The sequence below is a fragment of the Trachemys scripta genome, chromosome 3, assembly GCF_013100865.1.
Source record: "Trachemys scripta elegans isolate TJP31775 chromosome 3, CAS_Tse_1.0, whole genome shotgun sequence".
Taxonomy (NCBI): Eukaryota; Metazoa; Chordata; order Testudines; family Emydidae; genus Trachemys; species Trachemys scripta.
The window spans coordinates 32781319-32798136 of record NC_048300.1 but is presented as its reverse complement, the minus strand read 5'-3'; the positions used below and the strand labels follow the sequence as shown (position 1 = coordinate 32798136).

General features: G+C 45.4%; 1 protein-coding gene across 2 annotated transcripts in view; it reads left to right on the top strand.

The window, feature by feature from the left end:
- TTC7A (tetratricopeptide repeat domain 7A) overlaps positions 1 to 14589 on the top strand; it is a 283111-nt gene extending 268522 nt beyond the window's left edge. Inside the window, exon 21 of one of the 2 annotated variants that reach the window (XM_034764410.1) lies at positions 10463 to 14589. In XM_034764410.1, the coding sequence (XP_034620301.1) occupies positions 10463 to 10684 (222 nt within the window). In that variant the 3' untranslated portion in view covers positions 10685 to 14589. The remainder of the gene's footprint in view (positions 1 to 10462) is intronic. The other variant, XM_034764411.1, reaches the window with a different exon arrangement.
- The last annotated feature ends 2229 nt before the right edge of the window (positions 14590 to 16818 follow it).

Below are 16818 nucleotides of genomic sequence, written 5' to 3'. Positions count from 1 at the left end.
GGGCACTTCCCCTCCCGGGCTCCGGCGGCACAGGGTCCAGAGGCATGGGGGCTGCCTGAAGCCGGTAGCGCTCGGGCAGCTCGGCTCTTAAACAGAGCCGAAGAGTCAGGGGAGGAGCAGAGCCTCCGGCCATGGCGGCTCTGCTCCTCCCTAACTCTTCGGCTCTGTTTAAGAGCCGAGCGCTACGGGCTTTGGGCAGCCCCCATGCCTCCGGACCCTGCGCCGCCGGAGCCCGGGAGGGGAAGTGTCCGGCTGGGGGCGCAGGGTCTGGAGGCATAGGGGCTGCCTGAAGCCCAAGCGCTACCGGCTTCACGGTTTGCTGGGCAGCCTCCAGACCCTGCGCCCCTGGCTGGGCGCTTCCCCTCCCGGGCTCCAGCTACGCTGGGGAAGCGCCGGCAGGGGGCGCAGGGTCTGGNGATATCAGCCCCCATGCCTCTGGACCCTGTGCCGCCGGAGCCCGGGAGGGGAAGTGCCCGGCCGGCATTTTCCCGGACATGTTCGGCTTTTTGGCAATTCCCCCTGGACGGGGGTTTGATTGCCGAAAAGCCGGACATGTCCGGGAAAAACCGGATGTATGGTAACCCTAGGACAGTGTCCAAAGAGTATTGCCACTGGCAAACAGCATCACTTCAGACTTGCCTGGATTAAATTTGAGCCATTTGTTCTTCATCTAGGTGCTGATATCCTCTAGTCAGTGTGACATCCTTAGGTTGGCAGTGGTTGCATCTACTGAAAGTTGGAAAGAGATATATACATGGCCAGGTGCCATGGGTGTATTCAGGGATGAAAGTAACTTAAAGGACTTACCGGTACGCTGGAGTCCTGAGCAAGGAGCGGGGCCTCAACTGGGAGAGGCGTGGCCTCCACAGAAGAGGCGGGGCCTTTAAATCAAGATTTAAAGGGCCCAGGGCTCCAGCTTCAGTAGTAGCGGCTGGGAGCCCCAGGCCCTTTAAATCACCCCCAGAGCTCCTAGCTGCAGAGGCAGCTGGGAGCCCCGGGACTAGGGGGCGATTTAAAGGGCCCGGGGCTCCATCTGCCAGTACCGCAGCACAGCCCCGGGCCCTTTAAATCATGGACAGAGCCCCAGGGGCTCCCGGCTGCCCCGCTACCCCAGGCTCGGGGCTCCGGCGCAGATTTAAAGGGCCTGGGGCTCCGCTGCAGTAGCAGTGGCCGGGAACCCCTGGCCCTTTAAATCACCGCCGGAGTCCCCGGCTGACACTGCTACTCCAGGGCTCCGGCATAGGGGCTCGGGCGGCAATGTAAAGGGCCTGGGGCTACCCGCAACGGCCAGAGCCCTGGGCCCTTTAAATCGCCACCCAAGCCCCACTGCCGGAGCCCCTGGGGTAGCGGCAGCAGCCGGGGGCTCCGGCGGGGATTTAAAGAACCCTTTAAATCATTGCCTGAGCCGCCTCCGCCACCCAGGGGCTCTGGCAGTGGGGCTCTGGTGGCAATTTAAAGGGCCCGGGGCTCCAGCCGCTGCCACGAGCCCCAGGCCCTTTAAATAGCTGGTCTGGTCTGGCACGGCATACCAGCTCTTGCCAGTACGCTGGACCGGACTGGACCGGACCGGCTTACTTTCACCTCTGGGTGTATTGTTAGCAGCAGAGAGCATGGCATTTCACCACATCTCCACATTGTTTCATGTAGATACTGAAGGAGAAAGAGGACAGGATAGATCACTGTGGAGCTAAATATATGTAGGTCATCAGTACCTTGTGATTGACTGGTTGAAAGCTGCAGAGAGATGGAGCGATCTGAGCAGCGATGTGGTGTCTGTCCATTGCCATGTTTATCTGATTTTTTAGTTCTGCTTGGAGGTTGTCACCATGAAGTAGCATGGTCTGAAGCCCAATTGCAGAGCATCCAGGATGTTGGCAGATGCCAGGCATTGCTGAAGCTTGGTTATCAATCCCTTCTCTTCTTTCCTTTTTTCTCTTTCCACATTCTGCAGTTTTTAATCCAGCCTCCACAAATGCAGCACTTTAGATTCATTGATTGACAGGAAATGCTGCTTCAGAAGAGGAGGGGGGTAGAGAATGTGGGTAGTAGTTGCACTGACTGCACAAGTAGCAGCATTAAAAGATGAAACCTTCATACAGAATTTGGCTCCCACTGTTCCACAGTACCAAGGTGGCAAATGAAGTCATATAGTGCTAGATTCACAAAAGGACTTAGGTCCCTAAAGCCATTTTATGTGCCTAAATCCCAGAATCAGGCCTCGTGGGATTCACAAAACCGCTGCTCAGCTGTCACCAAACTCTGCAGGCTCCTAAAATCTCTCAGTGCCTAAATTTTTGCAGTTAAAATTCCCTAGGTGCCTATGTTTCTGCTTCTGAGCATGCACACTGCAGCACTGTGGATGCCTAAACCCCAGAGCAATGCACGAGTTGAGGAAAATAGGCGTTCCTCCTCCTAACTCGCCTGCAGGGCCCCATCTGGTAAGCGTGCTCCGATCTCGCCTACCGCACTGGGCCCTGTATGCGAAATCACACAAAACAGCTGGAGGAGGAGGAGAATGACCTCCATCACACCTTGTAACCCAGTGGCTAGGCTCTCCCCTGTGATGTGTCCACTCTCTGCATGAGTGGGAGAAAGGCTTTGAACAGGGATCTGCCACCTTTCAGGTGAGTGCCCTAGCCACTGGGCTATGGAATATTCTGATGGTGGGGGTTTCTCCTTCAGTCTCTCCTGCTGAAGCTGTCCCATTGTAGATAAATAATTTTAAAAGTCACTGGAGAAGGGGGCTGGTTCTCCTACCTCCCAGGTGACTGTTCTGCCCACCAGGTTAGAGAGTCACTCATGCTTGTATCTTGCTCCCTGTCTTTCTTTTTATTTATCCACCCTCGAAGAGTTTCAGCGGGAGAGACTGAGGGAGCCCCGCATCAGAATGTCCTATAGCCCAGTGATTGGGGCACTCACCTGAGAGGTAGCAGATCCCTGTTCAGATCCCTTCTCCTCCTCAGTTGAACGCAGGGTCTCCCACATCCCAAGTGAGTACCCTAACTACGGGCTAAAAGTTAGGAGGAAGGTCCTCCTCCTCCTGCCCCTCCCAAGGAGAGGGAGGTGCCTCCAGAAGTGTGGGCTTAGGTGCCAAACTCCCTGAAAGAGATGTGGGGCTTAGGGCAGACCCCTTGCCTTTGCATCTCTCAATGGCTAGCTTAGGCAGGGAGCCTCCTAGTGTGCTGGCCTTTATAAATCCCATTCTAGGGCATCTATTTCTCCCCATTCATTGTGGAAGGAACCTCAGAGCCTAATTCAAGCTTTGTGAACCCCAATGATTTTCTGTGCACCTAAATGTTAGGCCTGGTGATGCTCAGCATTGCAATACCTAAGTTCCTTAGTGAATCTAGCTCATCAGTGCATCTGGCAAATACCCACAGATTACTCCAGCAGAGCTCTTTATGTTTTATGCTTCATGTATTTTTTGTAAAAGCCTTCAAAGGATCTAGATCTAGCATGTCACACAACCCTCACTGAAGAAAGATGAAATAGATTCAATACCTGACGGTGGCAGATCATCGTGTGGTGAGGTGATACCAGAACTACTCCCCACAGGTCAAAAATCCTTTGAAAGAGATGGCTCAAGATCTATTCCTGGGTGGAGGACAATTATCAAAGAGAAACAGCAGCAGAAATCATCTAATTGCAAATCTTTTGTCCTGTGATTCCAGGAAGCTTTGAATGTTCCAGGTTTAATCTTTGCCATTTTACAAAAGGGCTCTTTGTCATATCCTGATTTATGCACCAGATTCTGCTTACAACTTGTTTTGCTTGTTCAATAATGACACAAGTGTACATTGCCCAGTAGCAATGCAGACTTTGTGTTACATGAGAATATTACCACAAGATTTCAAAAGCATTGTGCAGTATGCTGCTGAATAAGCCCAACCTCCTTTCAATGGGCACTTTTCTGAAATAGCACCAGAGCCTGCTCGATGTTGAGCTCGCTCATTGACGTCACTGAGAGCAAGGGCACACTCAGCGTGTTTGACTTGCAAAGAAAATTGATGTTTTGACTTGGGAATGGAATTCCACCCCTGTTCTTCTTACTGTACTGGGTGAAATCCCTGCTCTCTTCTGTGGGGAGGAGAAATAAGGACATTGATCCTCATGTAAAGAAAGATATCTGGACACATTATTATTATTAAAGGTGCCCTGCAAAGGATAAAATTGGATGTGTCCCCGTGCTTCTTTATGATGTATAAAGATGACCTGAAAGGTTTTTTTCCCAAAACAAAGGGTTTTTTGCTTAGTCTTCTATTCCTTATTTTTGCTTCAAGATCCCCAAGAAATGGATTGGGAGCTTTCTCAGCCCTTTCTGGAAAGGGAAGAGGATGTTGAGGCTATAATAAAGAAAGCTTTTCTCCCAGTTGACTTTTGAATTAAGCAGATGTTAGCAAAAAGGGTATTTTAACTTCCTAGCTAGAAATATCTTCCCCTCTCAGTCAGTTGGTTGTTATCTCTAATGTTATATGTTACTGGCTTTTCAGTCATCTATAACATCTCCCAGAAGGAGAAAGGAAGAGAGAAACTGAATTTCTAATGCAAAAAACTTCAAACAAACAAAATCCCTTTTAGGAGCCTTTTCCATGCGTCATTAAAAAAAAAAAAAAAAAAGCACAAAAGGGAATTTCAAAACAGCCTAATGACTTAAGCAGCACAAATCCTATAGGCACAAATCCCACAAATCAACGGGACTTGGGCTCCATTCCTAATGGCTACATGGAAATTGAAACTGAAAACTACTTTTTACCTACTTAAGTTTTATTGAAATAGGGCAGTCCTGTTTCAAAATACATGGACTGCACTGAAATAACTAAAGTCATGGTTTACAACTGATATCGTTATTTGGATTCCATTTTCCATGTAGATGAGCCTTAGTTCACTTAGGCCCAGATCCTCAAAGGTATTTAGGCACCTAACAGTCTAAATACCTTTGAGAATCTGGACCCTGGGCAATTTTGAAAATTCCACCCACAAGCCCAGTGTTTCTTTTTCTTTGCAGATCACCTCCTATGAATCTGGTTACAGGCCTAAGTCCCCTTAAATCATAATGCCAAACTCAGTATCTACACTGACTGTATCTGCAGGCACTGATAAGTTACACCAGCATCACTGTGCTACCACTTCTCCCTACAAGGAAGTTTAAAATAAAAAAAACACTACTGTGTTTCTATAAATCTTTCAGTGGTGGATAGAGAGAAAGGACATCATATCAATGCTATCTGTCTAGATTCACAAGCGTTAACGTTTAGCTTCACCCCCCCCAAAAAAAATAGAGGAGGAACAATTAAATGAATTTGGCTTAGTTATCTTCAGACCACATTAGGTAGATCAATACCTAAGCTTTAATAGTTAGAGCAAAACAATTAGCATAGGATAGCAGCATCTTTATTTAACAAAGTACTGGGGGAGGCTTTTGTAGCACTGTTCCCAGGACAGTGGGGTTTTTTGTTGTTTTTTTTACTTAACATTACAATATATGTGTATATTAATTTAAAAACCAGCCTGTGCCCCATCCCCTGTTGGACCTGACCCTGCACTATTGAAGTTTATGGGAGTTTTGCTCTTAATGTAAATGGGAGTGGGATTAGGTCCTTAAAACCCATTGGAATCAATGGACAATATTTCAGTGACTCTAGTGCTAGGATATACTAACCCTCTGTATAACCTAAATAAATGGGGAAGGAGGTAGCTTCTAAGAGCCCTCTTGATAGCCAAAAGTATCCTGCTATTGAACTGGAAAAGAAAGGCTGTGCCAGGCATTGATTTCTGCATTGATGGGGGGGGAAGCACGGGGATAAAGGACAACAATAATACAGCCCCTCCCTTTGCTTGTAATAGGAAGATGAAACCCTTAATGAGTTGTCTTCTCTTATTTATACTAATTGCTAATCTTCCTTAGATCTCTGATTTTATGAAATTATGCATACACATCAAGCAGATGTGTTTCTATGGAAACTAAGGAACGGAACTTTCATTAGAAAATCTAAAAAATCTTTCAGCTAAAAATGTAAATTGCCCATCAGTGGGTGGCTCTATGAATCTATTATTTGCTTTGCATTGTAGGCAGATTCCAGATGGACTCTACATAGCAACAACATGCAGGCATTGTTTACAGCTAGCCAGACTCCAGGGGGGAATAGGGAACTCACTAGTGAGGAGCAGCTCCCAAGAACAAATACTCAGAAAAACCAAGTGTTCCGTGGTATATGTTATTGCACGGGATTCTGGGATTCTGTGGTCTGTAGTTCACAAAAACTGTTTGAGGCTTGCATGGAGACTCAAAGTAACTCTTCCATTCAGCCTCACCACACAAAACTAAGAGGAGTCCAGTGGCATCTTAAAGACTAACAGATTTATTGGGGCATAAGCTTTCATGGGTAAAAAAACCCACTTCTTCAGATGCATGGTTTTTTACCTCTGTTAGTCTTTAAGGTGCCACCGGACTCCTCGCTGTTTTTGTGGATGCAGACTAACACAAATACCCCTCTGATATTTGACACACAGAACTAGCATTCAGTTTGTTTTTTAAATAACAAACATTTAAATAGTAAACATTAAAGTACTTTTTTTTAAGTTAGGATTGCAGAAGACTAGAACAAGTAGCATTAACAATCACTTATAAATACTGACATGTTTCAGCAAGTCAGCCACTCCCATCAAGAGGCTCAGAAATGTTGATTGTAGCAACATTCCCCAAAACTTATCTCCAAAACCATTTCACAGTTTCTCACTGATCCAGCAACACCTGTTGAAGTCAATGGGAGTCTTTCCACTGACTTCGAAGAGCATTGGATCAGCCCTCTGTAAACTTGTAGATTGTTCTGATGAACTAAATGAGTAACTTTTTAAATGATTATTTTTCTTACAATCAGCCAAATATTTATTTGTAACATTACACTTCTGAGTAAGGGCTACACCGCGTTCTGGGATTCACCCTGTGCTAATACCATATAATGCAATGCCCAGCAGTGGTATACAGCCTCCTTCAGACGTAGCGTCCCAAAATATTTGCAGGGAGAAGTAAACTAGAAGGAGTGCCTCAGACTCAAGTATACCAATTGTCATGCAGGCAGAACAGAAAATGGTGTGCAAGGATATGACAAAGAGCTTTGGCTACCTGGAGTGAATCCAACATGATCCTTGACTAAAAAAGGCATCATTCACTTGAGACTGACATGAGGAAACTGTGCTGCAAAAGGACAGCTTTGCATGTTGTTATTTTTATTTGGTGGGTTTTGTTTTAATGTTCATGTAGACTGATGGCCCTAAAGATGCACAAGTTACATAGAGGCTGGTCATAAACGCTTGATTCTTTTTCCAATCAGCTACCACAATGGAGCAAAATCTGCCTTGAGTAGACATATACAACTCGTATTGAAGGGAAAAGATATAAGCACAGGTGTAGAGCAGAATTTGGCCCATTGACTTTTAATTACTTTCAGGCGCTGTTTTGTAAATGCAGAGGGAGAAAGCGCTAGAGAGAGTAAGTGCTTTTGGGCTTTGAAAGTTCAGGTTTTATATGAAATAGTTATGAATGGATTTTCAGATCAAAATAATGCGTGCTCTTCTTTTGACCAAGGAAACCTTTGTTGAGGATTCCTTTGTTTGCTTAAAAGATTGTGGCATCTTTACTCCTTTCTCTTGTATGGTAATATTTTTCTGTAGTTATTGGTAACAGGTTACCGCTGCTATACAGGACTTAGTCATGGTGACGGATTGTGCACCTGCTGGCTACCTATATAAAGTAAACACAAGAAGACAAAGAAAAATATTTGCTACTTGCAGAAGAATCCCCCGTCATTCATCAAACAAATGTTTTAGGCTGTGACCACAAGGATTTTAAAATATTGCACATCTTTTTATATTAGCTAGACACAGCTAGGCCAATCAAAGGTTACAAAAGCTTCTAGTTCAATTTATGACTGCAGCTACACAAAACAAGCATAGGAAACAACTGAAGTCAAGTAATCATCTAACTTACTGACACCTCACTCTTTCTATACATCTTTATAAGGGTATTTGAAATGAAGTACTTTCCTGCAAGATGATTTCCATAGTGAGGCACATTGTGTTCACAGTGGGCGAATACCGCAACACATTTTCTGTGATTATTCACTCCATTGTAACACTGAATTCTATCACTTGGGTTGACACCTCTTACCTGTTCAGATATGAATATCCTTACAAACTGATTGAATTAATGACAAAGACAGCACATTTTTAACAAATGATAGAGAATATAGAAATGTGAACTCAAATGATCTGCAAACCTGATCTTGAGAGTGAGGGTCTTCCAAATTTTTGATTGTCACAGCTCGGACTGAGCCCTTTAAGAGGGTACTGGTCCAGCCCACCTGGCCCTCATTAACAACCTCACCACGGGGCCTAATAAAAGGCAACTGGGCTCTATAAAGAGCCAGAGGGAACAGGAAACAAGAGGAGGAAGCTGTGGCAGAGACTGCAGAAGAGCTGTAGTGATCAGGATACCCTGCAAGAGACCCTTGATCAGGAGAAGAGTTTGGGCCTGAACAGATCTCCACCTAGGAAGGGTTGGGAGTGTCAGGCAGGACAGACGTCTGGGAAGAGCTGCCAAGTGCAGACTCCAAGGGAGAAGTAAAGAATCCTCCAGCTACACGAGACTGGGAGTGGCCTACTAAAAGCAGGGAATACAGTTGAACTATGTCGACTTTATTTGGGACTTTCAGTTTTGCTCTGAACTTTGATGTTAAGAAACCCAGACCTTAAGGAGTAAGATGACCAGTGTCTAGTTTTCGGCCGGAACACCAGTCAAAAAGGGACCCTGGCGGCTCCGGTCAGCACTGCCGACCAGGCCGTTAAAAGTCCAGTCGGCGGTGCTGCAGCGCTAAGGCAGGCTAGTCCCTGCCTATCCTGGCTGGCACTGAGCTGTGCCCCAGAAGCAGCCAACAGGTCTGGTTCCTAGGCGGTGGGGCCATGGGGCTCTGCGCGCTGCCCCCACTCTGAGCACTGGCTGTGCACTCCCATTCGCTGGTTCCCGGCCAATGGGAGCTGGGGGGGGCGGTGCCTGCGGGCGAGAGTGGCGCATGGAGCCTCCTAGCCCTCCCCCCACCTAGGACCCGGACCTGCGGGCTGCTTCCGGAGTGCACACAGCATGGTGCCAGGACAAGGAGGCAGCCTGCCTTAGCCCACCCACCCGCTGCTGTGCCACTGACCAGGAGCCAACCGAGGTAAGCCCACACCCCAACCCCCAGCCCTGAGCCCCTCCAAACCCGGAGCCCCCACCTGAACCCCAAATCCCTCATCCCTGGCCCCACCCCAGAGCCCACACCCCTAACCCAGAGCCCCCTTCCTCCCATGCCCTGAACCCCTTCCTCCCACACCCTGAACCCCTTAGCCCTGGCCCCACCCCAGAGTCCTCACCCCCTCCTGCACCCCAACCCCCTGCCTCAACTCACAGCCCCCTCCCGCACTCCAAATCTCTTGGAGCCCCCTCCTACATCCCAACCCTTCATCCCTGGCCCCACCCCAGAGCCAGCACCCCCAGACCAGAGCTCTCACCCCCTCCCAGACCCTAATCCCCTGCCTCAACCTGCAGCCCCCTCCTGCACTCCAAATCCCATGGCCCCACCCCCCCAGCCTGGAGCCCCCTCCTGTACCCCAACCCTTCATCCCTGGCCCCACCCCAAAGCCCACACCCCCAGTTAGAGCCCTCACACACGCCCTTGCCCCAACTCCCTGCCCCATCCTGGAGCCCCATCCCGCACACTGAACTCCTCATTTCTGGCCCCACCCCAGAGCCCATAACCCCCAGTTAGAGCCCTCAGCCTCTCCTGCACCCCAACCCCCTGCCCCAGCCCAGTGAAAGTGAGTGAGGGTGGGGGAGAGCGAGCCACCAAGGGAGGGGTAATGTAGTGAGTGGGGGTGGGTAGCGGTGGGGCCTCAGGGAAGGGGCGGGACTAGGGTCTTAGGTTTTGTGCAACTAGAAAGTTGGCAACCCTACTAAGGAGGGGTGTTTGAACAGAGAGAAAGAAGCCTGTGTGTGGAGTTTCTGAGGAGCCCTAAAAAAGGGAAACTGAGGCAAGATGCTCCAAAACCTCCCCGAGTCATGAAGGGGTGCTTGGGAGGCAGCTGCATGTCTGCATTACTAAACATACAAGTGTTAATTTAGCCTGTGCTGTCTGGTCTCCCAAATATTTTCCTGTAGGATCAAAGGCTTTACAACCTTTGTTAAATCCATCCACAACCAAATCAGTGTGTAACTTAGTAGTGGGCAACTCCTCTTCTTCAAGAATCATTTTGTGCTGAAGATCCTCTCTCCTCTCACAGGCTGAGGAATATCACGACTGATTTATTGTTCCTGTCTGCTTAGAATGTTAGCGCCTTGGACATACCATGTATTGTACCATTGTGGAGCACGCTATGAATTGACAGTGTTAATACTGGTAGGCACTAATACAAGATTGCTGTTTATTTGCAGGGGCCCATACTGAGCAGGCTCGGGCGGAGAAGCCTGGCTCAGAAGGTTCTGAGAGATGCAGTCCAGATACAGAACACCAATCACCAAGCCTGGAACAGCCTAGGAGAAGTATTGCAAGCTCAAGGAAAAAATGAAGCTGCTGTGGAATGCTTCCTAACAGCTCTGGACCTCGAATCCAGTAGTCCTGTTGTCCCTTTCACTGTCATACCGAGAGAACTATAAAGCTCTTCCTTTCAACTAAGCACAGCCCTCCAGTGGGTGGATGCTAAGAAATATACACAGCAGAAACTCTGAGTTAGACAGAAAAATACAACTGTAACTTGTAATTCCAGAATGGGACTCTGATCTATGTGTTCAGCTGAGGAAAAACCCAACCTTAGAACAAGTGACAGGGCATAAAGAGGACAATTTCTTCTGGCTTCATAGATGTCTGATCTGACTCCTGTTGAAGTCAATGGAAAGACTCCTATTGATTTCAGCAGGAGATGGCTAGATGACTAAACTGACAGTAGTGTAGATGCTGCTAGAGTGTAGCTGTAAGAAGCACTTGTGTTGAAAACAAATTTCATGCACCTTTCAACTTTTCTTGAGAAAGACTTAATTTAAAAACAACCATGAGCTAAAGTCAAACCTAGTGTAAGCATGTGCAATTCTATTAAAGTAAGTGAAGTTGCCCAACTTACGTCAGAGCCAAATTTGGCCATATATATAGATGTGTGTGTGTGCACATAGACACATTAGTAGGTGAAGAATGATGACAAAATAATAGCTGTATCTCTTAAATACACTTTTTACAAAACTCTTTTAAAAGACCTGCTAATACTTATCTTCACCCTGCAGTGCCTTACTGCAAACACAGTCAATACTCACAGTAGCTTTTGACTGGACTGATATAATTTAAAGGACACTTTTCTATGGGCTGCTTTGGTGGCATGAACCACAGAAGTGGAAAAGCCAAAGACCTGATCCGTTCAAATTTTGCCTAGTATTAAAAATATTATTTTCTTTCAAATTAAATATTTATTGCAAGGCACTGCATCAGGCCAGCTAGTGTAAACTGTCTGAGCATCATTCTTAGTAATTACGTACTCCAGCAGCTTTTACAGAAAGTATACTGTTGATTTCAGACAATGTATTATATGTGTACCCTGAGCTTTACTTTTGCTATTGTTCTTGACACAGCTTTTTCCTACTCATCTATAAAACATAGTGACTGCATAGATGATAAACATGTTTAATTATTGGAAGCAGTATGTGTATATATACATTACCTTTATTTTCACTGTAGTTTTTTGATCAGCCATTGCTTCAAAAGAAATTGGCATCAGAAATACTGGGCCAGATCCTTCAGTGTATTAGGACCACTTTGTGCCTCATCACCACTGTATTCTAGCCCTGAAGCTGTCTTGCCTGGCCAGAGAATATCAGAGTGATCTTCTGGTGGTGTAGAGCCATCCTCCCTTCTGCTGGTATAGAAGGGAAAGTGGGTGTGGCTGGCATACCCATATGCTAAACGGATCTTTGCCTGTGTTTTCAGCCCTGTATGGCCATTGCAGCAAGTTAGTGCAGCCCTGAGTCTGCTCTAACATGGCACAAGGAAACTAGCCTTCCACAGAGCAGCTCACAGATCAAGGGAGTGAAAAGGTGAGCTTTAGGTCACCTTTACACACAGACACACACCCTGGCTTGTATCATGTGCACTTTGGCTGTTCATAGCTGATAATCTGGTCCATTATTTCCAACTATTTTTAAATGGTTTTGGACTGAAGTATTCTTTATACTATAACTCCACCATTTATTTGACTAGTTTACTCCAGAAATAATATCTTCATGCTATATAAATATAGAGGGTTTATTTGTAAAGACCCTCAAGATTCTTCAGTTGACTTGCTGTCTGAATTGTTTGCAATGATTCAGAAATGTAAAGACTACTTGAATTGTTATTTCTGGTGCGTCCCGTTTACAGTAAATACAGGACATGCTGCTGATGTGGAAGAGGACTGTGCTTCCCCCTTGCCCCCCCCCCCCCCCCCCCCCCCCCAGGCTCTTTTTCCTTCTAGGGTACTCTTCAAGGCTTCAGTGCCAAAGAGGAGTTAGATTTCAGGGATTTTCTTTATCAGCATTTTACTGAACTCTTAAACTGATTTTATCATGTTGGTGTGACAATCCAGATTATTGTCCATTCACCTAAGCATGTGCAGTGAAACCGGTATGTCCATGGAAAAAGTCTCCAGCTTGAGAAGTCATTGTATGGTCACACGAGATATGAGTGACTTAAATGAGACTTGTCAGGCCAGAGACTGGCTTCCAGGGATATGCTGCATTTCCCAGCAACCTTGCATGTTTGCAGTGACACCATCAGCGCAGGAAGTGGAATGTGAAGGCTTTAAAACAATAGAATGAAATGAGTTGCAGGGGCATGAGCAGATGGAGTTGAACCTGTTTTCCTACAGGAGGCTATAAATAAAGCCAACCGGCTCAACGGGTTGGCTGGGGGTAAAGGTTGTTGTTCCATTAGTAAGATGTTATCTAGTTACTTTGAACCCAATTCTGCCCTCATATACCCAGGTCCAGATCCTCAGCTGCAGTAAATAAACACAGGTTCATTGACTTCCAAAGAGCTACACTGACTTCCACCAGGTGAGGATTTGGCCCAATTCCCACTCACCTCAGTGGGAGCAAGCCCTTTGTATGGGCCAGAAAAAGGAATCGGTGGGCTCCATCATCCACATTTTCTTGTTCTACTTCAGTCTATGAAGCACTGCTGCAGTAATTCAGATATAAGGGGAATCATTTAAAGCAGGTACTAATGTCTCTCTGACTCTTGTAATTCCACCACGACTGCTCTAAGAAGTGGCATATGACTCTCATCCTATTATTGAACTGGTGAGAGGATGGGGGGGCTTCCCTAATATCAAATGAGAAGCACAGATTTCCATATTTTTACCCATCCCCACCTGCAGCACTGTCTGCATTACTTGCTTGTATCATAGTTGTTCAAAAAAAATGATTGCCTTCGGTGAGATAGATCTTCATGTTTGGGAATATTAGAGTCCGCACAGAGTTCAGGCTCCTCGAGGTATGTGAAATTGTATGAAATGCCCTGTATATGTCAGCTAGTCCAATAATCCCAATCTACTACTAGTAAGTATGCTGCATATGTTAATGCAAGTTAACTGCCAGCAACAATTATACCAAAAGGTCTCTGCTCCAGTTGTTGTGTAGTAAGTGAACATGAGATATTCCAAATGTCAGTGGGAATTACATGCATAAAACCCCCCTGCATCAGTGCAGTAGTAACTCTAGTTCATGAATATTGCCTAAAACATGAACTAGAACTGTGCATGTAATGAATTTAGGCCCAAACTTGAGACGTGCTGAGCACTTTAGGGAAGATACTAAGCACCCATAATTCCCACTGATTTCAGTGGGTGTCGTAAGTGCTGATTACCCCTCAGGGTCTGCTGGGCACTTTAGGATCAGAAATTTCTGCCCTTTGTGTAGAGAGGGGAATTATTATCATAGGGTAGCAGGCAATCATCTACTTAATCATCTGTTTATAGTGCTGTCATTAGTGCTGCTAAAAATCTTTCCTGGGTAACATGCTACCTCTGTTCTTTGTATTTTTAAGTACGTACTTCATTGATCTTTCCATATATAGAAAATAAACTCTTACCTGCTTGCAAGCCTAACCTTGTTGCTCATTTTACTCATTTGAGTGGTCCTGTTGAAGCCAATGAGACTACTCACTTGAGCAAGTTCAGCAACACTTATACCTATATGAAAGTCAGTGGGAATATCCGGGTGCATAGGACGTGTAGTTTTGGCCCATAGAACTTGACATTTTAGCCCCTATCTTATCCAAACAGGTGCAATATGTATTGCTAACGTGAATTAGTAAGTATACCAAGTGAAATCGTGACTCCACTGAAGTCAATGGGAGTTCTGTTATTGACTTCCATGGGGAGCAGGTTTTTCACCCACTGTTGTTTTAAAGAAGTATGGATTCCATAGGAATTAATCTATATCCAAGCCCCAATCCTGCCACTTCAACTTTATTTTACCTTGAGTAACCTGGGTGCGTCCAACAGGAAGGAAAATGTTTAGACCCTTTTTTTTGTGTGTGTGTTGAGCAATAAAATAAAAGTATTTATATTTCCCTTAGCTGGCAGTTAGATTCTTTTTATACTGTAAAAAAAATCGGAAAGCTTTATTTCATTACACCAGACTTCCTTCTCTGAGCTCTTCTACACAGAAAGAGACCAGGAGCCTCAGCCATAGCTGATGTGAATTGTCATAGCTCCACTGAAGCTATTGGCACTATGACAGTTTACACCAGCTGAGGATCTGCTCCTGGTGTCCTCATTTGTACAGAGAATACAGAAAGCTCCATCAGCAGGGTGTCCGTACCCTGCATGGTACAAGAATTCCATTCTGTTTCTGTTGGTAACAGCAACTCATAACACTGATCATTGCAATATTTCAGAAGCATTATTTGTCTTTTCTTGATAATAACTAATAAATCCAAATAGAGAACAGTCCTGTGAGGTATTTACTTGAAAATCCTCTAACTGGGTATTAGAATGGGAACAGCAGTGACTGCCGTGGTTCAGGTGATTTCCTTTGTAAAGCCCTATTATCGGAGAGTCCTGGCAAAGGAACAATTTAGTCATATTTTTAGTGATGGGAGCTAGGTGATTAAATAACATTTTCTCATGATAAACATTCTTGTGACCATTTTGCAGCCAAACCAACTGAGGTTTGATAGTTGCAATGGTGTCTGGAAACAGTCCTCACAGAGCAGCCTCGCTCCAGAAATAATTGCTTTTCACTGGACTGAGCGTTTGACAGTCATGCACTGAGCATGGCACGGATGCTCTGCACAGCCTGCAAACTGCAAAGTTAACTGAGCTACTTAGTGAATTGACTCATCTTTCGAATGGCTCCAATCAGCCAGGTACCAAATATTTTAGGTGCCTAGAAATCCTTATTTTCTTTCTCACGTACCTGCTGTTTTCTCCACCAAAATGTTCCCATAGCGAAGAGGCATGTGCTACATTGTATCTAAAGTTATTGGAAAGACCCTCTGATATATTGTGTTTTTTGCAAATTGGTATGTGATGATGCAATTCAAGACTGGCTTGTAATTTGCACACAAAAGGAGGCAAAGTTAAGGTTGTACATTCAACCTTAACTTTGGCACTTCCTAACTTTTGAGTGCTTCGCTATAAACCTGAATGTTCTGTTAATGTAGGGTTCTTGGGGTTTTTTTCATTTAATATGAAAAAGAATGTTACATTACAAGATGCTTTCACCAGATGAATAAATAGACCCTGTGGAAAAAGAACTCCTTGTACACAGTCATTTCCTGCTGCTTTAAATGTTTTTAACATATTCGTGCCACAATATTGGAACTATGAAACCAATGTTTTTATATTAACTGGCACCTCATGTGCCAAATGAGTTACCAATTGTAAAAGGCATTTTAGCATGTACATAGCAGTTCATGGGAAAAAGCTGTTGTATGGCTACAAGTAGAACAGGGGCAAATGCTTCCATAAAGGAACTGAGCAGGGGGGAGTGGGGCGGGGAAAGGAATAATGTGTCCTCAGCTGTTTGGCTTTATTGCTATTTAAATGGGCATCATGCGTTTCTTGTGCTGCTCTCAATACAAAAGAGGGGAACTATTAACATGTAAACACTTCCTTAGGAATCACTGTTGTGGGTTTGACTTATTTTGGTCAATAATGTTGTTAATCAGCGTTTGGGTATGCACAGTCACACCTCAAGTTCTATCAAGTTAAATAGATCATTCAGCTTCCACAGGACTGACATTTACATATTGAAATCACCCCATCAGGTTAACATGGTATTTTGTAAAAAGCTGCCCTTCAGTTCAGCTTTGCGAGGCATCAAGCAGAGGCTCCTCTCCTGTACAGGGCATAGCTCAACCAGAATGAAGCTCTAGGGCTGCTGAGCTGTGGGAGCTACATATGGCAGCACAGCAGGTCCATGTAAAGTCTGACCTTAAAAGGGATTTGCAAGGAGGGGGAAATGGGTTTGTGGCCCCTTTTCTGCTTGTGATCTATAAAGAAGAAGGGTGATGGTTATTCCCGTCTCCCTCCTTCCTTCCCTCCCTCCCACACTCAGTCGTTTGCTTTTGCCACGTACATATATCAGGAATGTCAAGTCTTCCCATTTTTGGTGGACGACTTTTTGGATGACGTAAGTGTATTGAGAGTTTTCTCAGCCCTTAATTAAATTCTCACATCAATCAGTTTTCATTTTGTTAGGACTTGTGATATCCTACTCCTACTATTTCTCTGCTTCTTCACAGCATCTTCCAGGATAGGTGA